At 33.0% G+C, this 25574-nt stretch overlaps 3 protein-coding genes across 3 annotated transcripts; all 3 read right to left on the reverse strand.

The window, feature by feature from the left end:
* Positions 1–466: 466 nt before the first annotated feature.
* On the reverse strand, positions 467–5167 carry LOC129896606 (uncharacterized). Its single transcript, XM_055972546.1, has 2 exons — positions 4715–5167; positions 467–2916 (listed from the first exon to the last, which is right to left on the reverse strand). The coding sequence occupies exons 1-2, from the start codon at positions 5031–5033 to the stop codon at positions 2717–2719; spliced, it is 519 nt and encodes a 172-aa protein (XP_055828521.1). The 5' UTR covers positions 5034–5167; the 3' UTR covers positions 467–2716.
* Positions 5168–5905: 738 nt separating this feature from the next.
* LOC129895219 (uncharacterized) lies at positions 5906–12022 on the reverse strand. Its single transcript, XM_055970901.1, has 7 exons — positions 11654–12022; positions 10440–10565; positions 9655–9849; positions 7417–7513; positions 6812–6915; positions 6589–6640; positions 5906–6304 (listed from the first exon to the last, which is right to left on the reverse strand). Exons 1-7 carry the CDS (start codon positions 11869–11871, stop codon positions 6098–6100), a joined length of 999 nt encoding a protein of 332 aa, XP_055826876.1. The 5' UTR covers positions 11872–12022; the 3' UTR covers positions 5906–6097.
* Positions 12023–18989: 6967 nt separating this feature from the next.
* LOC129894867 (uncharacterized) lies at positions 18990–19526 on the reverse strand. The gene has a single exon (XM_055970478.1). It carries the CDS (start codon positions 19524–19526, stop codon positions 18990–18992), a length of 537 nt encoding a protein of 178 aa, XP_055826453.1.
* Positions 19527–25574: the final 6048 nt, after the last annotated feature.

Here is a 25574-nt window from a genome sequence, read left to right on the forward strand (position 1 = left end):
TATCTCTCAGGCTTCCTTTAAGAATGAAATAATAAAAAAATAGCTAAAATATGACTTATTTTATTCAATTATCTAGAAATATGCATACACATAAAATTAATATGATCAAATATGCTTGAGAAAGCATAAGTGTTTTCACGACACTTCTATCTCTTATAAAGTAATTATTTATTTCTGAATCATATCAACAACATTTTTAGCATCAAATAAAACTTTTTCTCATCTATTACTAAAAGCATAGTCAAGTGTCTTCCTAGTAGTAATCACTTCAATAATATATTGGATTGGAGATTCATAGGCATAAAGCAATTTTTTAAGGTTATCCGTATTAACATTATTTGACCTCCGATCATTAATCTGTAATCCTTTTTCTGTAAATAATAAAATATCATCTTGCAAATTTGTTAGCTTAAGCATATAATAATTCAATTTTTGAGGAACATGAAGAAAGTTTTTTTTTTTTTTTTGATAACTATCATTTTCATTAATCACCAATGAAAAACATTTACAAGCACCATAGCAGACTAACACTGTAAGCTATCCAAATTTAGCACAGCTCCATACACAGTCTAATCTAACTTGAAATTACAAATGAGAGATCTAATTCTGGTAGGGGCTCTAACACTGCAGACAAATGCAATATTCTTAACAATGACTTTGGCTCTCTTCTCTTATTTTCGAAAATTCTCATGTTTTGTCCTATCTACAGACAATGCACAAACTCAATGTATATCATTTTGAATATTTGAGCAGCTTGTGTCCTTCCTTTCACATGCATTAGTACCTCTTGAAGATGGTGGTCCCATGCCGTAGAGTGCATTGGTTTGGCAAATCCATAGTTGCAATATTTCCAAAGTCTTCTTCCATACACACATGATACAAATATATGGTTCCTAGACTCATTAAGATGAGTGCATAGTGGGCATATAGGAGAAACTGATTTTTCATACTGTATAAGCCTATCTGTAGTTAATAACTTGTTTTGCAGTTGCAACCATAGTGTAATTCTAGCTCTTTGTCTGGCTGCATTTTTATACATCAAATTCTTTCATATAACTCAAGATTCTGGGCACAGCATATACATGTATAGTTGCCTGGTCAAGCAATATACACACAATTCATAGGGCTGAAATTGAATAAAGGTTTTTCTAGCTTGAAATATATTCTTTATCATCCAACAATCTGTCTTCTTTCTTTGCCAGTGAGAAATAAGTTTTAGCAATAGCTGTTTTGTTGCATATATTGACATTGGTCAAGTTGAGTCCATCGAAGCAAAGAGGGGAGCAAACTTTAGACCATGCTACCAAAGCTTTCTTAGTGATGGTATTGCTTGCAGACCATAGATAACTTCTACAGTAGGTATTAATTAATTTGATAACCTTGGCAGGGAGAACAAATAGTTGGGCTCAGTATGCTTGAGTACCGAATAATACTGATTGGACTAGTTGTGTTCTGCCAGCATATGATAATTTCTTTGAGGTCCTGGAGGAATTCTTAGCTAACATCTTTTTTATCAGTGGATAGAGGGACACTAAGGTATTTGAAAGGAAGGTCACCACATGTGAAGTTGGTAGTCTATAGAATCCTAGCCTGCTCCTGTGGTGATACCCCTCCAAAATAAATACAACTTTTTTTCATATTGGCTTGTATTCCTGAGGCACTTAAAAAAGATTGGAAGCAATCAATCATAGCCTATATAGAAAGGTAATCTCCCCTAGAGAATAACAATAGGTCATCTTTTTTAGCAATCAATCATGGCTCTATTTTTAGCACATTTGCAGCAGGGAATGGTTTTGTTGGTTTCCCATTTACTAGAATGAAGTTGTTTATAGTTTTTACACATTCCATAACCTAAATAGTGAACTTGCAAGGAAAACTTAGTTCCTTCATCACCCGCTCCAAATAGAGCCACTCCACACTATCAAAAGTCTTTTGTATGTCAATCTTGATCATGCACCTTGGTGAGACATTCTTCCTAATTAGGATTGCACTAACTCATGGGCCATGATAATAATTATCTCATATTCTTCTACTTGGTACAAAATCAGCCAGTGTGGGATTGATTATGGTGGGGATAATCTGTTGCATTCTAATAGCCAGAATCTTTCCAATAATCTTATACAATACTGTACAACAAGCTATTAGCCTTTACTCTTTAATATTCATTGGATTGGTCACCTTAGGTACAAGAGTGATTGCAGTACAATTGATACTTTGATACATCTTACCGATGGTGAAGAAATTTTTGATAGCTACTATGATATCCTCTTTTATAATATGTCATGCCTTCTTGAAGAAAGACACATTATAACCATCTATACTAGGAGCTTTGTCCTCTTCAATAGCCTTCAAGCTGGTAATGATTTCTAATTCTGTCACTATGACACATAATTTCAATTGTTGTTGTTGAGAAAGAATAGGCCTTGTACTCATTACTAGCTTGTTCACTGCTCTAAGACTGCTTGTGGATGATCCCATTAGACTCTAGTATAATTGTGCCACTGCCTGCTTAATGTCTTCCTGGGCAAGTAGTTTGGATCCAGTTAAAGATGTAAGCTCATTCATTTGTTTTTTTATGGTTCCTCTCCTTTAAGATAGCTGAGAAATAACTTGAGTTAGCATCCCCAAGCTTAATCCATTTGGCTTTGGATTTTTGATTTAGTATACTCTCCTCAATACCTGACTACTTTTCAAGATACTCTAGCATGCTTCTCTCCTAATCTTGTAAGTTATCAGTACTTTGTATAAGCAATTGTTTCTGAATATTAGCTAAATTATCCCTTGCTTGCATGATTCTTTGGGTAACTGCTTTGTATTCTGTTTGATTGAGCTTCTTAAACTGTGGTTTGAGGTTCTTCAGATGTATCCATACATTCTTCATGTGCCCTTTTGCTTTTCTTTGTTGCCATTCCTTCTCTACCATTGAAAGAAAAGAGGGGTGATCAGCCCAAAACATTAAAAAATCTAAAAAGAGGCTTGGCATAAGGCTGTGTAGTAATCATATTATCAGATATATTGGGCACATCATAATTGATCGCTATGTGACCCTATTTCATCATCCATTCAAAATTTTCAAGTGTCACGTCAATTCTACTGCAAATTCTTTCTGAGCCCTTTTTGTTTGTTTGACCAAGTATAATATTCACCTTTTCACGTCAGTTCACTAAGAGATAAGCCATGTAAGCATTCTGAAAAATCAGCAATTTCTGTGGGTTGTGCTGGATTGCTATATAACATATCCTGTGTATAAAGGATTGCATTAAAGTCTCCACTAATTAGCCACGGGTCTGCCATTTCACCAGCTAAGTCTCTGAGAGTGGTCTATAGTTCTATTCTCTGTTCTACAGTGTTGTATCCATATACCACAGTGAGGTAGCATTTGAAATCAGTTTCAATCCCTTCAATGAGACAGTGTATCAGTTGAGCTTCTTCTTTGATCTTTATAGCTTGGTACTTATTTATGTCCCATATGATCCATATTTTTTCCATTACTAGCATGCTGATAATTGTGTAGAAATATCCACTTAGGAGCAATGTTGTTGTTAATCCCTGGTGCTTTGTGATTTTGAACTCTAGTCTCTATCAAACTAGCCAGAGAAATGTGCTTATTCCTGAGTACCTGTTGAATTTCCTTCTGCTTATATCTCTTATTTGCACCTCTGACATTCCAGAATAACCAAGTCATCAATGATTTATAGGTTGACCTTCTTTATTAGGAGGAACGGTGTCCCCTTCACAACATGACATACTCAGTGGGCTAAACCCATTCTTAATAGGTGTAAGTTGAAGTATAGGAAAATTTGCTAGAGTTAAGTTTGGACTAGGTTGCCAAGGTGTGGTTATCCTGGATGGACCGGCCTCACGTAGAGCTTGCCTTGCCTCAGTCTTATCCATTATAACTTTCTTAGTAGGCTTTTCTACCACTTTTGATAGCCATTTCTACTCTACCTTCTTGGGGGCTCTTTTCCTCATTTTAGCTTGTTCCTTTTCAGGTTTGTTCTGTGATTGTTCAGCTAAGCATTCATGTCCAACTACTTGACACTTCTGGCAGAATACAGGTCTCCAATTATATTGTATCCGCTGTGTTAATGTCTTACCGTTTGGATCCATTACAGTGACTTCATCAGGTAATTGTTTTATTACATCTACGTCAATCAACATTCTAGCAAATGACACTATCATCTGCATTGTTATGCACTCATTTGCAAACACCGAAATGCCAATGGTACTAGCTATTCTTCTTAGTGAATCACAGTCCCAACAATTCATGGGTAGATTAGGAAATTTCACCCACATGAAAATTTTTGTGGGAAAATTCAGATTGAAATCAAAATCTTCAGTCCAATTCTTTAGGATTAATGGTTTGTTGTTGATAGAATATGGCCTAAGTACATGATATTCTGTATGTCCTCAATAGATTGAAACCTCACAATGAAGTACTCCTCTTCATGCATAAAAATCTCAGGCATCACCATCTCTGTCCGGGTCTGAGTAATGTATCTATGCATAGCATTATACCCTAGGGAGTCTCCTAGCACATACACGATCAAAACGCTCTTCCATTTTGCAGTCTCCCTTTCCACCTCTGCTTTGTCTAGCTGAATTACTAATTTCCCATCAATTATCTAGGGTGGGATATAGGAAAGAGCCATGCCATTCGTAACAGATTTATTTTTAGCAAACAGATTAACCTATGATTCAGTCGAAGTCTTACCTTTCTCTTTAGTAGTAGGCAGGGGAATGGTTATTGCTTCATTGATTTGCGTCGCCTCCTCACCTCGCACAACTACTATACCTGGATCTATCCTGATAGTAGTGACCCCCGTACTCAATTGCAGTTGTTTCACCACTCCAGTTGTATTCAAAGCCGAAGTGGATATAACATTACCATTTAGGGTTTCATGACTAGGTGTAGTAACAGGAGTTACCACCGCCTTTGCTTCGGGTTTCAGTCCTGCCCCAATAGCACTTTCGAATGAGATAATATTCTCCTTTCTTAGCCGTCCTTTTCCTTGTCTTCGCCCTCTTGCCATGGTGACACCATCGGCGGAGGTTTAACTAACCTGTGCCGTCAGCAACGAGAGAGAGCATGAAGTGTCACATAATATTAATGAATTTTTAAAATTTTTCATACTCAAAAAGAAATTTTAGAAACTTAGTTCTAACCTTTTCAAATTTGTCACACAATATTAACATTTAAATTTAATAATTTTATAGATACAAAACAAGGCATATACCCTATTTGGATTGATTTATTTTAAGTGTTAGTCAAAATAGTTTACACCTTTTAGAGCATTTGCATAAATTAAAAAAATGTATATAAGCACTTAATTTTAAACTAAAATAATACAAATAAATTTTAATTTTAGTCTTTATAATTTTTTTATTAAGCACATTTGATGTGTCATGTAAATATTGTTGATTCTCTTGTTAGTTGTTTTCAACATGATTTTTCCACTTTTGTATTTGTTTTACAAACTTGATTTTTAATATGCTTACTCGAGTCAAGTATATATTGAAAACAATTTCTCTGACTTCAAAAAAAAAAAAATATAAGGCTAAGGCTACATACACCACCCTCCCCACGACCCAAACAGTATTCAGATATTTTCAATTAGCCAAAACTGTCACTGTTTTCTTTTTCTTTTTCTTCTTCATCTAGTCTGGGGAAAGCTCAAAGCTATGTTAGCAGCTGCATATACTTCTGATATCCTCATTGAGACCTGACTAAATCCAGATTCAGAAAAGTCTCACATTAAGGATAAACTATTATCTAACAAATGCGACTCGATGTTCAGAGGGATTCGAATCCAAGACCATTGGTTAAGGATGAAAGAGTACTCACCCCACCACGACTCTTGTTGGTGGGGATGAGAAACACTAGCCTCTAGCCCTCTACTGAAACTACATCAATTAGTCCCACCTTGCATAAATCAAAATACTGAGAAAGCTGTACAGAAACTACATCAAGTTCTCCCACACTGCATAAATCCAGAAACTGAGTTTCCACGGATGCAAAGTCGTTCATACATACACGCAGAGTTATAGGAGCAACAAGAGTGTCAATAAACCGAAAATAATGCAGGGGATAGTTAATTCAGTTCCGCATGAATGCTACGGTGGCTACACGTGAGCCTACTGATCCTCCAAATGTGAACGTAGGATATGTCCGAACATGGTCAAGGTAACGGAATGGAGAGGGATCTGTAGAGGCATCTTGGTTTCCAACAGCATTTCTTCTTTGATTGAGAGTTTCCACTTCTTCAACCAATTCGTCTTTTGTACTGTTACATGATGTAATGACCTACAATAGTGACCGTTCAGGTGAGTGGAGGATAAGATTTACTCTGAAGCAAATAAATAAATAAATTTTACACAAAAATTAGTAGAGAAGCCCAGAGTCAAATAATAAATAGACCGCACCAAATGTAGAGACTATTCTATGAATTTGTCCCAGTTTCAATATAGTGCTAGTAGAAATGTCTCTGCATCTCTCTTTTTGCCATTCGAAGGGACATGAGGAACGTTCTAATTAGTAAGTTTCCCAACCATTTTAATAATTAGGAGGATGGGGGATGGAATACTCACCAATAATCCACCAGGAGCAACAATCCTTGAGACAGCATCCCAGTACATAATCCTGAAATGGCCACAAGAAAGGTGACATACAAGACAAAGAACTACCGGTAAAGGCAACAACATTTACCGTAGAAATAGGATTGGTGTTGCTAAGTAATTGTAGTAGTAGTCAAAAAAAATAAAAAAGACCAACATAAACATGCTAACTTTTAAAAAAAAAAAGTTATCATACCTTTTGATAGGACCATCAGGATGAAGTCCAATGGCATCTAAGGTCCCCTTGTCCAAAACAAGCCGAAACATTGTATCCAATTTTGTTTCAAGAATGTCATCAACCTTGACACCAATCAAAAGTTGTTTAAGAATAATCATTTTTTAGCAAATAAAGAACACAAGATAGCACACATAACAGGTACATGAAATTAATGATAGACATTGACTAAACTAGTAGACAAATTATGTTCTCTACTGCAGAATTCACTAGACGTATTACATTTCGCACCTTGTCCCATTCCATCGCAACTAGACTTAAACAAGATTCTACCATGTGTACACAGTATTTTATGGGAATGTCCAGATTACGAAGCAACAGTGAAATTTAACTCATTTATATTTGCAAGTAATTGCGTGTGCAGAAACACAATTGTAACCAACAATGTAACTAAATAGGGATCACTTAGCATGTAGAAGAAAAAAGGAGCAATTAGAAGTAACATGAAACTACAAAAACAAGCTAGAGAAATACTGCTTTTTGTTTGTTTTTCCAGATACTGGATTGCAACAGTTCTATGTACACTTTAGAAACTGTTTACATTCAGAGACAAAGTTCAGTCTTACCAAGAACTTGATATTGGTGAAACTATCACGATCCGCAAGCCTTCGCGCAAGGTCTATTGCACCTTCACTATAGTCGGTCCCAGTGAGATCTGAGAACCTAACTCCATAATCAATAAACGCTAGTAAGAATCTAAGCTATAGATGTAAGTTTATCAAAACAACAAATGCATTTGTAAAGATTGAGAGCAAAAGTTTACAGTGCTTGAAGTTCAGACTTATAGTAAACAGGTGCTCTAGGAAGCATTTACAAATAGTTTTTAAATCAAGATACCTCGGCATTTTCAAAGTGTTAGCTGTAACTAGAAAGCAGCATACTTTCCTTACATAAAGATTTCATAGACATAGACTACTTCTAGGCCCCCTACCCAAACGAGGGGGGGGGGGGGGGGGGGTTGGACATGCGAATTTGAACCACTTGATGCATTTTTATGATAAGCATATGTGCCAGGAGAAATTGCTTAAGGGAATCCTGAGAATTGAAAAAGTAAATAGAAAACATATTGTGGAAAGAATCCATAAAAATGACAAAAAACAGAAATGCACCAAAAGGTATTAGGTGAATAATGCACAAAGAGAAAATGTATGCGAATGAGAGCGCTCATTCTCGGTCTCCCGAAATTCAAATATTTCCTCATTTGCCCGTAAGGTAGTATATCTCTTCTTTTCTAATTTCTGGTTCCCTATTTCAAAGTTTATTGAGATTATATAGACAAAGCAGAACAAAGAAATCAACCAATCTAATTATAACTGAGGCTTCTCAAACTCAATCAAGATTACTTGGTCAACTCCAAATACAATGAAAAGCTTACCTACTTAGGGGACAAGGATGAATTAAAAATTAGATCAAACATTTCACGACTCACTAAATTAAACAGAAAAAGGTCATAAAATATTAAGATGAACCTTTTTTAGCAGTGAATTATTATTAAGATGAACTTGATTTAGAAGTCATTACAGAATTGGGTTACACATGCCTTAACTACCTTTATCATCAATCACGTTAAAAGCTTCTCAAGTGAGCTTTTTTTCTTGTGTGTGTGTGGGGGGGGGGGGGGGGGGGTTATATGTATACAGCATCTTACCTAAACATGAAGACAGGTGTCTACTATTTGCAACAACATGAATATGCATAACTATCCACCTCCTCAAAAGTAAATGATACTATGTACAAGTCAAAATGCTGTATAAGAATGTGCGTGCATGCATTCGAGACGAAAGAGCTCTGAACTACAGTGTATTAGGATTAGCCAAAAAGAACAAAGAAAATGATGCAAAATATATGCAAATAAGGACTGGAAAGTAACTAAAAGGAAGATCCACATAGATTATCTCATCATTCATCAGTATGCTTATTCCTTTTCAAAGTTTGCTTTCTGAATTAAACTTTATGTGCTCTAAATGTACATCGTTTTACATCTGACATTTCTTCTTAGAACGGATCTATTGTTTACTAAATTATTATTAAAATAACAATGGTGTCTGGGCTAGCTTTCAAAGCATCGCGACTATTCCACCGGGGGTACTTGCTACCTCCCACCCTAGAACAGATCTTCTATTTCTTTTTAGGTTGACACAATTATCATGGGAAATAGGAATGTCAAGGGCAAATGTGAGAAAGTGTTAAATACCTTCTTGATTTTGTGAAACATCAATTATTTTGGACCAACTTTTAGAGGCTAAACCATCAATTATTTTCTACTGGAGGGAGTATATAGAAGATGCAGAAATGCAAATGTGCGCTTCACTTCTTGTCGAAAGCCATATGCTTTTCATATACAATTGTGACCAACTTGACTGATCACAGTTTAATATCTTGCTACCTCCCACCCTAGAACAGATCTTCTATTTCTTTTTAGGTTGACACAATTATCATGGGAAATAGGAATGTCAAGGGCAAATTTGAGAGTGTTAAATACCTTCTTGATTTTGTGAAACATCAATTATTTTGGACCAATTTTTAGAGGCTAAACCATCAATTATTTTCTACTGGAGGGAGTATATAGAAGATGCAGAAATGCAAATGTGCGCTTCACTTCTTGTCAAAAGCCATATGCTTTTCATATACAATTGTGACCAACTTGACTGATCACAGTTTAATATCTTAACAATTACACAAACCACTAACTTTCAACGCAACATTATGGAACTTTCAAGATAGAAAAGCTCCTATAGCAGTTACAGAATGACAGAGTGAGCGACTAGGTAGCATACATAATTGCTAAGAGAAATCAACTTTACCCCTGTTTAGCAAACTCTTGAACAAGCAGACCATTGCCAGTCCCAATATCAAGCACACTCCAATCAGCTAAGTCCTTCTCACATAGCCCAACTGGCTCGCCATCACCTACGTGATTTGACAAGTGATTTTGACAAATGCCAGTGCACAAAGTTTTGGTCCACGAAGCAACAATTTCCATAACATCAGCACCAAACCTATAGAAAGACACAGAAAATAATAGATTAAAATAATTTTTGATGAATGCTTTGTCTATAATTATCATTTTTTAGGAACATAATAATCCAATATTAAATTCACTATCCCATCACCACTTCCTCTTTTAGGTTTTCTTTTAGGGGTTGGGGATTGGTAATCTTTGTAAATGACAGGAAGAAAGCCCAAATATTGCCTTCCATTATCTATCACCGAACAAAATATATCCCGAGCTGAACCAAATCTTTGTAGCAATGACAAAGAGCTGAAGCCAGATCCTTTTTCCAACCAGACTACTAATATAATCGGATCTATTATTTAAGAAAACCAACCAAAGGACCTCATTAATAAGTTGTCCACAAAGACACAAATGTAAATGTAGATTACTTTATTCTTGTTAATTTCTTTTTTCAGGTACTGTAGATAGATAGAGCTTATAGCTAAATGCTATCACCCATATGCTGCAATGGGTTTAAAGTAGATACAAGTTGAAAGTTTGAACCACAAATATTGTCACAGAAAAGTAAAAGACATCTTACTGGATGGATGAAAAGGAAATACATTGCTTTCTTTTTGTCCGGCTAATTCTTACCAAACTTCACCAGCATGACCATGCTCGCGATAATTTGCCAATTCATCAGCATACGCAGAATCCCAATAGCTCTGGAAACCAAGCATTGAAGAAACTCCTTCAGCATCTTGCTCCTCCTTGTCAGAACTACTCATATATAAAGATGAAAAAATAAGATACTTTCTTCGTAAAGCTTTAGCAGTTGGAATTTACAGATTGAAAATTGAACACAAGTACAATATCACTTGGCAAAAGTTTTGGAAGATGTTTCCAATCAATGATCTCTTCTTACAACTGTTTGCTTTAAACGAAAAGCATGTTTTTTTTAATGGTGGTACCCATAAGCATTCAGTTTCAGCTACCACTTTATTCATGATTTACCTTACATTGCAACCCCAACAGCGTTATTCACCATCATTTCCATTATTAATTAGCTCCAAAATAAAATTTCTGGCCCAATGCAAAATGAAATGATTTTAGTTTTTATTCACCGACAGATTAAATCATTTCTACACAATCAGATTACTTTAATGTCAATAACTACGGTAAACAAGAATTCATTACCTGCAAAAAAATGGTAACTGACCAGAGGCATAGCTAGAATTTTTGAGTTTATGGGTTCTAAATTTTAGAAAAGACAACTTACTGGGTTCTGAATATTTATTTATATATACTAACAAAATTTTGAACACAAATACAAGATTTGTTCCAAAGTTCATGGGTTCTGCTGGGGCGACCCCCTATTCAAACCAAAAGAAGTACCAATCCTCACTTAAAAAAGAATTGTCGGCGCCCCCCTATTCAAACCAAAAGAAATACCTCACCTCACTTACGAAGAAATTGGTGGAGCTGGGCTCCGCACTATGAGAGTTTGTTTTATATCTTTCTCGGAGAGGTCTGATCAAACAGGGGATCAGACCACCCCGGTGTTTTAAATAGTCATTAACCGGCTTAATTGGTACCCATTCGTTATATGATGGCTCTGCCCCTATGACTAACCTGCTAAAACCCGTAAAATACTCATATTACACTGTCAGCTACCACTTTATCCAAGTTTAACTTCATAATACGGTTTCAACAGCATTATTTACCATCATTTCCAGCATCATTTAGGTCCTAAATAATAATTCGATGAAGTTAGGACTAAATTACTTATCTATCAAGTATAATCTATTTTTAACGAATTTCACATTTTCCATCAACTGAAATTCTGCATCGAGTAAGAAAAAAAAAACCTGTAATCGGAGGCTGCACGGTAATTGACAGCGGCGAGAGCTTCAGTAGCATCAGCATGACGTTGTTCATCATCAAGTGTACTCCCGTATTCACTCTTTATCGACCACGAGTCCGCCGCTACTGACCGATCGTCGTCGGAGATCAAGTCGATTGCTGCCGCCAGTGTTCGCGCCGACGTGACGTCGGATTCCTCAGGCAGGAGTCTCATTCTGACCATATATATCCGACGAACGGGAGAATATCGAAAGAAAGATACCAAAACCCTAAACAAGAGAAGCAAATACGAGTTTTCAGAACGGAGAGAGAGGAAGTTGACAAAGAAACGCTGGAAGGACGAATTTGTCTTTTCATCCCTTTTGATTTTTCCTTAATTTTTTTTTTGATGATTTCCTATCTATAATCGCATTAGAATCCCATTAATTTCGATTCAGGATGTATAGGTGCTCATTCAGGAAAAAAAAATGCACTGACGTATAGGGGCTCATTCAGGAAAAAAATATGTTAGTCTCATCTACGGCAGCATATCTTCATATGATAGAGTAAATGCTAAAGATAAAAATCATTTGATAGTTACGTTAAATCATACTAATTCATTATAGAAATTTTTATATCGAATAACTCTCCATTAAAATAACAATTGACAATCATATATATATATATATATATATATATATATATATATAAATTAGTGTATATTTTTGTATAGTCATCTAATTGCTGTAATTATTTTTTGACGAGCAGTTGAATATGTAATTTTTTTTAATTATAGTCAATGATAAACTAAGATACAAACATATATTACCTAATTATAATTTAATAATAATAATATACGTGAATAAAAACAAATTCAAAATTTTAAAATTATGATTACGCCATTATCATTGACGTAAAATTGATGCTTGTCATAATATCAATTGATACGAGAAAATTTAGTGATACATCTAGAGTATACCTTTCTTTTTTTTCACTCGAACCGTGGGACACACATATAGATAGAAGTTGAGGCTTTAAAATGATTTAATTAAAATGTTCAAAATGAATAGTGATGGCTTATATGACTAGATTAAGAGTCCGTTTGGATTGGTTTAAAAGTTGATTAAATTTACTTTTAATTCAGTTTTTAACTTTTTAATGTGCTTGACAAATATAAAATAATGTAAATAAAGTTTAAAATAACTTAAATAAAGTTAAAAATGACTTAAAATAAGTTACAAAGCAAAAGTAGGTCTCCCCTACTTTTTAATTTTTTGACTTAAAAGTCATTTAAATTTGACTTTTTATTTTTGACTTAAAAGCTACTTTTTTTAAGTCAATCCTAATGAGCTCTCAGTGCTTGTTTGGATTAACTTATTTTAAGCAGTTTATAAGTTGAAAACAACTTATAAACTAAAAAAGAAATAAGTTGGGGTAGCCCAACTTATTTTTTTGGCTTATAAGTTGTTTTCAGCTTATAAGTTGTTTTAGATAAATTAAGTCAAAAAGACCCAATTATTTTTTTAGGCTTATTTTAAGCACAAAACGACTTTAAGTTGATTTTCCAAAACTTGAAAATAACTTATAAGCAACTTATAATCCAATTCAAACGGGCTCATGGTCATGTATGTAATAGTGCTTAATAGCTATTATAAATAGTTACGTGTTGTTTTTTGTTTTTTGTTTTTTGCATTAGATTGTTTATGATATTGAGTATGAACTTTTTTGAGAAAATCTTTGTTGGTGCTTTAAGAATATATGTTGAATAGGATGATGATTGAAAGGATAGAAAATTGAGTTTTGATTATACTTTCTTATTTAATGATGGTGATATTTCATGAGAAAAAAAAGTTAAAAAATAAAATAAAATTTGCACCTATGAAAGCAAGTTCGTGATTTGTTCATCTCCAAAAATGATAATTTTTTGGCCTGTTGTTATTGTGGTCGTCGTAGCGGAGTGCAAGCTGCTATAGTGGAATAAGCCGGGAAAACTCCTGTCCTGTTTTTCTCTATTTTGCTTTACATTTCCGAGTTATTTTGAATCATTAGTTGAGTTGTAAACTATTGTATGAATTATAAAGATTAGCATACGTGTGCGATAAAAGGAAAGGATAAATATGGTAGCTCCGTGCGTAAAAGATTATTGCTTTAATGTTGGTGATGTTGCCTAGTGGAGGTAACCTATATATATTCGAAAATCAGACCTTATTTGACTGGGTGATTCTACCTATGATTGCGTAACTACTTACGTGTAGTGATAATGCGTAGCTAATAAGGAACGGTGAGATTGTGGCGATCGCCATAGTGGTGTTGTAATGACTCTGAAGGTCATTTTTGACAACTTTTGTGAAATGACCATTTTATCCCTCCCGATAGTTTCCCCAAGTCACATTTGATCCGTTGGTGTGATTGGTTTTGGAATTTTGAGGAAAAGTTGAGTAATATATGAGTTTTTGAGCTTTAAAGGCTTAAGTTATTCAAAAAGTAGATTTTGGTACCAATCAGAGTTATGAGTATCATAATGAAATTTTCTTAGTTCCATCAGCTCCGGAATCTGGAGATTGGTCTTAAAGCATTGTTGTTTTCATATTTGAGTTTTTTTTGTGGAATTGAGGTCCTAAATTGGAAATTTGAGTTAAAATGGGACATGGTATGACTTTGGTCAACATTTAAAGTTCGGATGCTCGAAACAGATTTCTGATGATTCCGCTTGATTCAGAATGAGATTTTAGGCCTAGAAGAGGCTTCGTCATATTTTTTGGGAGTTTCGAGGGCATTTTGGTCTTTTGAGCCTTAAGTTGATTTAATTGCGACTAAATGGATTTCAAGTCAAGATGACCTCAAATTCGTGTTCTGACAATTCCATTGAGTTTGAAATGTCATTTTCATGCTAGTAGCATATTTGGTTTGTGTTCGAAAAGTGCCGAATGAGTTTTGAGTGAGTTTTTAAGCTTCTTGGGTGTTTTGGTGTTGTTTCAGCAAATTGTGACAACTAAAGGGTTCATTATTAGTTTTAAAGATCAAAACATTATTCTGAAAGTTCTGAAATTTTGAGTATTAATTATAAGACTTATCTTTAAAGTTTGGTGCATTTTCACTAAGTCGAGATTGAACTTTTCTATCACAAAATGTGAAATAATTGTTTATCGAGCAGAAATGATATTTGACTAGGCAAACGAAAATGAAATTGAGTTTCAATTAAAGGAGCATATCCGTACTATTATTTAAGACATTTAGGAAAAAGAATCGGGTCATTTCTCTATCGTATGAGAAAGTTACAGCCTTTTACCAAAAAAATTCATTGTTGGTTTCTCGTGCAAAATAACCCTATACTGATATTTAATATTTCAGACTGTGTTTTTGATATTTTGAGCATATTGGGAGTTCTAGAGCTCAGAATGGAGTGAATCAAATATGATTCTTCTCGAATTAATATAGGGGTTAGTATCCGATCCTCAAATTCGATATTTTATCATAATTTTTTAATTTGATTTTTTTTTATATCTGTAAATTTCTTGGGAAAATTAATTTTTTATCGATTTAGACTCTATTTTTTATTTTAAAAAAAGTATATTTAGGATCCTTGTATTATAGGTAAACTGATTTTGGCATAAAGTTTTTGATTTATCGATTATTTTCATCATATTAACAGCGTATAATTTAGATTTTTTCGGTAAAGTTAAAGTTTGCTAAATTGAGAATTTCAAGATCGATTTTAACTCTATTTTTGATGAAAATTCAGTTTTGCACTTTCCTAAACATGGTTGAGATATTTTTTGTGAAATATTTTAAATTTGAGTCCGAGTTTCAAATTCGGCTATCGGGGGTTTTCTTAAGAACATAAATTTTAGTAAGATTGGTGTTTTAGGGCTGATTTCAACACCAAATTCAAATTGATTTTCAGCATTAGTTTTTAAATACTTTAAGGATCATTTTCATGTAAAAAAATTCAAATTTTCTATTTGTTTACAAAATTGGGTTTTTTGGGTCATATTCGATTCGATTTTCAAAAATATTGATTTGGGTATTGTTAGACTCGTGTACTTATTGAGATTGCATATTTAAATAGATTATCTTGATTCAAAACGTTGGCATAAGGGTAAATCTCAGATTTTAAAATAGTTCGGGGTTGAATTCGAGGCAAGTGAATTTCTAAACCTTCGCTTAAGCTTGTAGGATCATGTATTCGTGTCTCATGTGTTGGGGGTAATAAATGGTAAATGAGATGATTTAGCATGTTGTATTCTATATGAATTGATCCTTGGTTTATTGTGAACATTTGAATATATTGTTGTGATATGAGTTGTGACTTATGGATTATATCATTCCATCATTGTGTTTCATATGAACATTGCCTATTTGCATTGGTTCAGATACTTTGAGATAGAATTTGATTTGAGGATTATGCCGATGGGAAATGATTCCGGCGAGAGATGATTATGTTGATGGAAAATGATTCCGGCGAGAGATAATTATGCCAATGAAAAATGGTTCCAGTGGATACATGGTCCATGTGTGGCCACCATGTGTTCTGACCTGCTAGTCAGCAAATGTGTATCGTTTTGGATAGACATGCATCACTATATGTGACATTAAATTACATTACATTGCATCATATTTCTTTTGCCATTATGGAATGTTTTACCCCTGGTGTTCTCTTGATCTATATTATTGACTATTGAGATCCAATTGAGACTTGAGTTGCACCGTTATGGAGATATATGTATTTATATGTATACTATACTGTTAGAACTGTTAGACTGGGTTGATTTCTGTGCAGGTTGTAGTCTGGGGGTTAGATGGTGTGATAGGAGTATGTGCATCTTATTAGCTTAGCTTAGTCTTAGTTGTTCGCTTGTTGGGTACTGTGTCGATGGTACTCACCCTTGCTAACTATACTTGTGTAGGTTTTGAGCCCGGACAGTGACCCAACTCTCTTATCTTCGTCTGAGGCTTTCTGAGGCGATGTGAGAGGTAGTTGTTGCTGCTGACCATCTTTCCTATTCCTCTACACAGATTGAGACTTGTATTTATTTTGATATATTGTATTTATAAGACTTGTACATGTCATAATCAATCCGTGGGGGATTTTATAGTGATTAGGATTTTCGCTTTTGTCATTTAAATTGCCTATTTTAAAACTGTTTCCGTATTTATTTCGGCATTTATGAGGTTTAGGCTGACTTATCCGGTGGAAAAGGATAAGTGTCATCACACTCGAATTTTGAATCGTGACAGGTATGCAATTCGCTATTGCAGGATGGCCCGATAAAAATCTTGTCCTGTTTTGCTTTTCATTTTTGAGTTATTTTGAATCGTTAGTTGAGTTGTGAACTATTGTATAAATCATAAAGATTAGCATCCATGTGCGATAAAAGGAAAGGGTAAATATGGTTTGATGTTGGTGATGTTGCCCTGTGGAGGTAACCTATATATATATATTTGAACATCATACCTCATTTGACTCGGTGTTCTACCCTTGATTGTGTAACTACTTACGTGTAGAGATAATGTGTAGCTAATAAGAAATCGTGAGATTGTGGTGGGACCAAATTTTCAGATATTGATGAAATTATGATTGTTTATTAGTGGAAATAGTCACTCATGCAATAGTTGGCAAAATAACCCGTAATTGATTGAGTAGCGTTAGATAATGTCCATAGGCTTATTTTATGACGGTGATCACTAGCTAATAGTAGCTCTTGGAAAGGGTCTAGCGAAATTATGAAAAATTTGAAATAGGTTGAATTGTTCAATATGATCGATGATCCTTATTAGTAGTAGAATTGATTGACGGAGTGGAGTTAGTAAATAATTTCTTGATCAGTCATACTTCTCTTATTGTTCATGATAATATCTTGTGGTTACTACTCATTGAGTGGGGGTAAGGTGCTCGTTATAGCATTGGTTAAGGTATAAGTGTCCGGATAAAGTTCTCTTTAAGATGAGAGTTGACAAAATCTCAGGCTAGGATGAGTTTCAATGAAATTTTTGTGTTGTGTGACTCAGATATATCTATTTACCATGTGGTACAACGGATTCCCGTAGAAAAAGAGTATGTAATATAGAACTTGAAGAAGAGTATTTTACTTTCATTTATTTTAGTTTAATTTTTTTAAAAAAATAAAATAGTGTGACTATGTTACTATTGACATATTTCACTACAGTAACAATAATTTTTTATTTTAAATGGGAAAAATTAAATTTATCTAAATACTAAATATAAAGAAGCGGGAGATAAATGTTGGTGTGGAGGGGTGGGTGGGTGCGTTGGGGGGGGGGGGGGGTGAATCTAGAGATATTTAGTGTAATTAACCGTTAAAAGTATCAAATTTTGAGAAACCTATAAATTATACAATAGATTCCAGTATGCTTTATTTTAAATGACAGTGGGTGGTTACTGACCTTTTCTTTTTGTTATCCCTCACAAATATTCCAATTACAACTATGACTATATTCTATATCTATAATCTATAATTGATAACGCGTTGTTTACATTATATTATATATTTTACACTTTTATCCTTTAATTATTGATATATTTTAATTTTTGTTCTTGTAATATTTTAGTAAGCATACTTAATCTTGAATTAATTAAATTCTATGCTTTGGCCTTTTAACATACGAAATTTAACACACACACAACCCCCCCCCCCCCCCCTTATAAACTAAATATAAGTAACCATACAAATTTTAGAATAACATGTGATCCGTTAAATCTAAAAATTCGAAAGTAAAAAAATAAAAATGGAATTAAATATATTGCTCCCAGAAACAAAATCTCGTATTTATTTTGGAAAATCTTATAATGTTTCAAAGCAATTAGAAAGAGATTTTTTAACAACAAGAATATTACTTTAATTAATTAAACAACAAATAAATTTAACCAGATTTAACAGGAATCAAAATTAAAACTCATTATTATTTCAAAAGATACAAATTTCCCACAATAATTTGTTTGTGAAAAAAAAAAAGAAACACAAGTTTCTTATACATCTTTTCCTTGCATCAAAGAGTATATCTCAATCACAAACAAAAAAAACTAATATGTCCTAATCACCATCAAAAGAATAGCCCCTTCATGCTAAAACATAGAGCACTTGAATGAACACGTTGCTCGGATTTTCTAGAAATAATTTTGCTTCGGACTTTCTAGAAATAATTTTGTACTCGTATTGAATCCTTCAAAAATATCATAAATGATGTTGTACCTGTGTTACATCCTCCAAAATATATTATTTTGAACGATCTCACACGCACCCGTGTCGAATCATTCAAAAATACAATTATTTTGAAGGATCTGACATATACCCATCAGTATTTTTGAAGAGTCCGAGTAACACAGTGAATAAGAACAAATCTTCATCTTGATGGACATGATGTAGGTTCTTCAACTATAGTTTCAAGCAATGGCTTCTTTGATCTACACATTGACAACATGTGTTTGAATTCTGGTGTAGAAAACTCTTCAATATCATCCAATTTCAACTTTGGCAAATCAATTTTCACATCATATTTTGTACTATTCGGTTCCTCTGTACATTCTGGCAAGATTTTGCCTCTTCCAAAAGACACTTTTTTGGAAACAGAGTTAGCAGTTAGGAATAATGCACCTAAATCTGCTGCTGACACCAATGAATTCAATCTTTTCATTGGGAACATAACATACACATTGGCAATTTCAAGATCCTCATCAGCATTTAACGCGGAAAATCTCTTACCAATATGTAGAGACCTCGAGTTAACGATGAAAAAATTAGGTGTTTCCAGCATGATCTCTGCTGCTTTGACTTGTTGATGTACGTTCCGGATTTTGCCATTTGGGAAAATCACCTTGGTTAATCTGGAATTTTTGTTGCCACCTTGTCCTAATAATGTGCAAGATACATAGTTACCCATTACGAATTGGATTAGAGACTGTTTGGATAAGCTTATAGCCTAGAAATTCTATCCAAACACTATGAAAATGCTTAAAAATACTTTTTAAAAAAAGATTAATTCAAACAGATTCTCTGTGTTTATGGGGTTGCAGATAGTAGGAGAAATCGCCTTTCGAATTGTATGAAAAAAAACACTATTGTATTGTTTGAAAAGTATAACTTTTTTTTCTTGTGAATTTGAGAAGAGATTCTTGAAAAGTAGTATGAGTATTAGAAAGTGCAAATGAAATTTTTTTCAATTAAGAAGAGTTTGGATTAAGGTGAAGGAAAAGGAGACAATATTGTTTTTTTTGGGATCGAGAAATGAAAGAAATCCCTTTATTATATGTAGTACTAATGAAGGGAATGTTGGTCATAAAAGGATAAAAATGTGGAATACTATATGTACTATGTAGTATGAGTAGACAGGCCAGTTGTAAAATGAAAGAAGTGTGGGGGTTATGTATATAAACCAAATTGACAACTTGACATGCGGAGGTGCTGGGTCCTCATTGTCATGACTACGCGTTCTGGTGAAGTGGGGTTACATTTACATGTCTTTCATATGTTGATTAAGATCTTATTTGTTTTTATTACTATCTGCATTTTAATTTATGTGATGTAATTTGATTTAATATCGAATTTAAGAAAGAAAAATTGATAAGTCACAGATATTTATATGACTATAAATTATTTCAGTAAGGTAAAATGAACATTTTAAAATTGAATTGTTAGTAAATACAAAAATAGGTCATTCTTTTTTGGACTAACTAAAAAAGAAAGTGAAACATATAAATTGAGACATAGAAAGTATTAAGATGTCTGAATTTGTACATATAGATTTACAATAAGTGATTTGAAACGAAATTGATTTGAAGTTGCAATTTTATTTAATGGTGCAATTTGAATTTCTTAAGTTGTAGTTTTTCTTATAAACACAGAAATCCCATAGTTTGTGAAAACTATCAAAACTTCTCTAATTATTATATAATCTTACCAAATGAGTAAATTATAGTTCATAAATATGGTATCGAAATATTATAAGCACCAAATTAACATATTACATATTTCTCCTTTTATAAATAGATATTTGCGATTACATGTTATTACAAACTTTTTAAACTTACATAATTTTACAAGATTCATTGACCCAACAAATTAACAATAGTAATAACTAGCTATTCTTTGATAAAATCATCCTACATACCTGTTAACTCCTACGATGAGAAGTAGGTCACTTGTTTTTGGCGCAGACTGCCTCTATTTTGAGGCGGTCTTTAATTTTTGCATCTCAAATTCGTGGTCTTTAATTCTTTCCCTTATTACTCATTTAATAAAATTTTTTGGGTCAAACTATCTTTAACTATGATCTAATTTTGTTGGGTAAAATATTTTAGATAATATTTGTCACGGGGCATAAGTTTAGTAGTATTTGATTCGTAGGCCAAGTCTTTTAGCTATCGTTTGGCCACAAATTCTCAAGTATTTTTTACAAGTTATTTTTGCCTGAAGTTTGACCATGCATTTGACGATAAATTTTGGGAGAAATATTTGGCTTTTAAGAAAAATAAGATTTATACCCATAAGTTATAAAAAAATATTAAAATTACTTATAAGTTTGTATTATCATTTTATGATGAACATGTTCTATTAAAAATAACCTTATAACATAATTGATGACAATCAACAACAAAAAAAACCACAATATGGGCAAGAGCAGTACAATAATCTCACACTCAAACTTATCACTGATTCATGATAAATTATAGCCCATTTTTAAAAATAAGTTTTTCTTTTTAATGGAGTTGGTTATAGATAGATATTAATTGGGATAGATTAATAGATGATGGGTATTATTATAAAGTATAAAAGTTTGGGATAATTTTAAAAATTTTAAAAATTTCCAAATATAAGAATTTGGCCCAAACTCTTGTTTTTTCTAGAACTTGAAAATTGGGGATGATTGTCAAATATATTTGTCAAGTAATAACAAGTTATATGGCCAAACACTATCTCCCAAATTTTTTCAAGTTTTTCCCAAATATATATTTGGCCAAACGATACCTTAGAATTTTTTTGTATTGGGACATAACTTGTGCCCGGTGACATAACTTGTGCCATTAAACTTTTCAAATATCTTGACTTAATTTCTTTTGTATCGGGGCATAACTTGTGATAGGTTTGAATAATGATAAGATCCTTTTGGAGTATACTTTTAATTCAAGGGAGCAAAGGATGTCAAGCATGTTAAACTCTATCAAGTCTCAACTAAGAAGACAATACCAACCAGTGATTCTTTAAGATCAGGTGGTGATTAACTACTATTACTGACACTACTCAAAACAGGTCAAAAAATGATGGATAAAAAAGGGACGGACGTTATCGCTCAATAAAGCGACAGAATTTGCGACACAGTCTTTGTTTTTAATTTTTTATTTTTTATTAAAAGGTGCGGACAGGCACTCCTTGTTAGGCGTTTTTTTGGAGAATTTTTGTGATAAATATATATATATATATATATATATATATATATATATATATATATATATATATATATATATAATTAAAAATTAATTATAAAATATAAATAGTGACGGAGTCCATCGCTTTAAATTTAAAATAATTAATTATTTTAAAAATTATGCATCGCCGTCCGTCGTTCTCTATTATATTTAATTTTTTTTATTTATAAATAAGCGATTGACGGCGTCTCCTAGTCCGTCGCTTTTTTGGTCAATGTGATGATCAACTATTTAAAATTTGCGATGGACAGGACGACGCTGTCCGTCGCTTTTTTTGAAATATTTTATAACATGCGCGTTTCTTTTTCATTTTTTCCGATCTCTCTCTCTCTCTCTTCACTCCTCTCCTCCTTCTCTCTAAACTCCCAACCCCCGTCCCTTCATTGCCTTGCACCGCCCGTTGCCGTCGTCACTCCCTCTCCCATCTCAGTTAGTCATCCCGCCAATGCCCTCTGTCAACCCTCTCTCTCCTTCTTGTTATTAAGGTTAGCTAGTTAGGGTTTTAATTTTGTAAAAAAAATTAATTTGAGATAATTTTTTATTTGTTAATTAATTTATTTCATTTAATTTGTTGCATGTATGTTATTAACGTAGTTAATTTGTATATGTGATTGTGAATTGGTGAATGTTGTTAGAAATTAGATTTTAGGGCTTTACTTTTGAATTAAATTTTTTGAATTAAATTGTGAATTGAATATTCTTTGAGTTGGAATTGAAGTGTTCTTGATGTTAGAATGTTATTAACATAGTTAGTTCTTGAAGTTAGAATGTGAATGAAGATTTTGGGGCTTTAGTTTGAATTGAAGTTTTTTTTAATTAGATTGGGAATTAGGTATTGTTTTAGTTGGAATTGAAGTTTTCTTGAAGTTAGAAAATTTTTGGGTTTTGGTTTGAATTGGATTTTTTTAAAATTAGATTGTGAACTGGTTATTGGTTTAGTTAGAATTGAAGGGTATGTTTTAATTTTGAAGTTAAAAGTTAGAACTATAATAGTAATTAGAAGTTAGAAATCTTGAATTCTTGAACTTAGAAATACTTGAATATAGAATGTTTGAAAGTTGAACTTAGAACTTGAATTTAGAACTTTGAACTTAATTTTTTGTTAAATTTAGAAATCTTGTTGAATTGTAGTCTTTATTAATTAAGCTAATTAGAGTTAGATATTCAAAGTCATGAAGTTGGACTTTAGGATTTTTGAAGTTGAACTTAGAAATTTTTTAGGTTATATATTTTGAACTCTTTAAACTTTAGAACTAATTAAGATAACTAAGATACTTGAATTTAGAACTTCAACTTGAATGTCATGAGCTTATAACTTAGAAAAATATTTGACTTGAATTTTAGGATTGTTGAATTTAGAACTTAGAACTTAAATTTTGAATGAAATAAAGATTTAAAGATACTTGAATTGGACTTTATAACTAATTAATTAGAACTTGAAATTAATTATAATTAGAATTAATTAGAATTTGGACTTAGTTATGATTAACTTGAATTAATTAGAATTTAAACTTAATTATGACCTGAATTAAATATAACATGAATTAATTATAACCTGAATTAAATATAACTTGAAATAATTAGAACTTAAATTTAATTATAACCTGAATTAAATATAACTTAAAATAATTATAACTTGAATTAATTAGAACTTAAATTTAATTATAACTTAAATTACTTAGACTTTGAACTTAATTAATTTTTGTTTTAATTATAACTTGAATTAATTAAGTTGGTGGTAGTTTGAAAAGTTCTAAAGATTTGATCTTTATGTTAAAAAGATAAGCAAAATGTTCCCTTTTTAGTAATGGGGTGAAGAAGAACTGGATTTGGGTTGATAAAACATATCAAGATCAGTCTTTTATTGAAAAAGATCAGATCTTTAGTGTTGGGATGAAGAAAAAATAGAAAAATAAGAAATTCCTTTTGCCATCTAGGTTGATGAGGGCTACTAAAAAAATTAATTAAATAAATAAAGCAAAAAAAATTATGTCGCTTTCTTATTTTTTTAATTTTTTTTCATCCCAACAGTAAAGATCTCATATTTTTCAACATAGGACTGAACTTGATGTGTTTTCTCATCCCAAATTCAATTCTTCTTTGCCCATTACTTCAAGTTATAATTAATTCAAGTTTTAATTAATTTAGGTTATAATTAATTCAAGTTATAATTAATTCAAGAAAATACTGATTTTAAGGTCTTGTGCATTAGATGTGGCTTTATATATTGTATTGTTACTTTAATACAGATGTCATCTAGTGGTGGTGATAGATCCCGAGATCATCTTGAGGTTAGTCATTCTAGTAGTAGTAAAAAAAAAAAGTCTAGGAGACCTATTGATCGTGAGGATATTCAGGACATATTTCTTCAGCACCGAATATGCAGCGCCATCGAGTTAGTCCTACGCATATTCATGTTGTGCCTTTTGGGACTATGTATCCTGCGGTTTACCATAGTCGGTTCCGCCGACCACGCGGCTCTTCTTCTTCTGCACAGGTCAGATATACTTCATATGACTAGACTTACCAGCTACCTATAGAGGTTATTCCTCGACCTCAGAGATTATCATCTCCCACAGTTCCATCTCCCACAGTTCCATCTCCGGCATCTCAGTCTCCTTACCTATCTTCCTTAAGGTTTAAAGATTCTAATGTTGAGACTGACACTCCTTCCTTGACTCAGCAGTATGTACATCCTACAACATCAACTTCACCTTCTTCTTCTACTACACCCGATGCAGCATAGGATGTGCCTCAATTAGCTCCTGGGTAGAGGGACGGACTTGGGAGAGTCATGATTCAGCCTGATGGATCCTCGTTAGTTTTTTTTTGCTACATTAATAAATTATTCATAAACTAACATGTTTATTATGTGTTTTGCAGGTGGCATCCTTCGAAGGATGCTGCTAGGGCTCTTCAGGAGAGTGTTAGGAGGCTATATATTGAGCCCTATCACTCTTGGGGAACGATTCCAAACAGTATTTACTAGGCAATGTTTAATGAATTCAAGGTATATATATGTTTAAATCTATTTTTTTATTAAGTTTAATATTTTTAGAATAGTTTACTTAACTAATTTTTCAACGCTATTTACTTTATTTTCCAGACTTTATGTACCTGGGAGCCAAGGTACAACATGGTCATTGCGATCACTTTTGAAAGAAAAGCAAGCGCCAGACTATCTAGCTGGCTAAAGAAATTTAGGGATGATTAGACACCTTCGAGTTGGATGTTGCCTTACATTTTTGAGAAATTATGTCGGTATTGGGATATCAAAGAATTCAAGACTGTCCGATCAAGCCAAATAAGATAGATGCAGCTTAAAGGGTAGCTCATTGCACACCGCAGGTGCAAAGAGTATTGATACGATTCAGAGGGAGATGGTAAGATTTCTAAATTTTAAGTTTAAATTTATACTCTTAAATAAATTATTTGACAAAATATTATTTCATTAATTTTATTTTTATCTATAGAAAAAAGAATTGGGACGCGAGATCTATCGTCAT

Source organism: Solanum dulcamara, chromosome 7, assembly GCF_947179165.1.
Source record: "Solanum dulcamara chromosome 7, daSolDulc1.2, whole genome shotgun sequence".
Classification (NCBI taxonomy): Eukaryota; Viridiplantae; Streptophyta; class Magnoliopsida; order Solanales; family Solanaceae; genus Solanum; species Solanum dulcamara.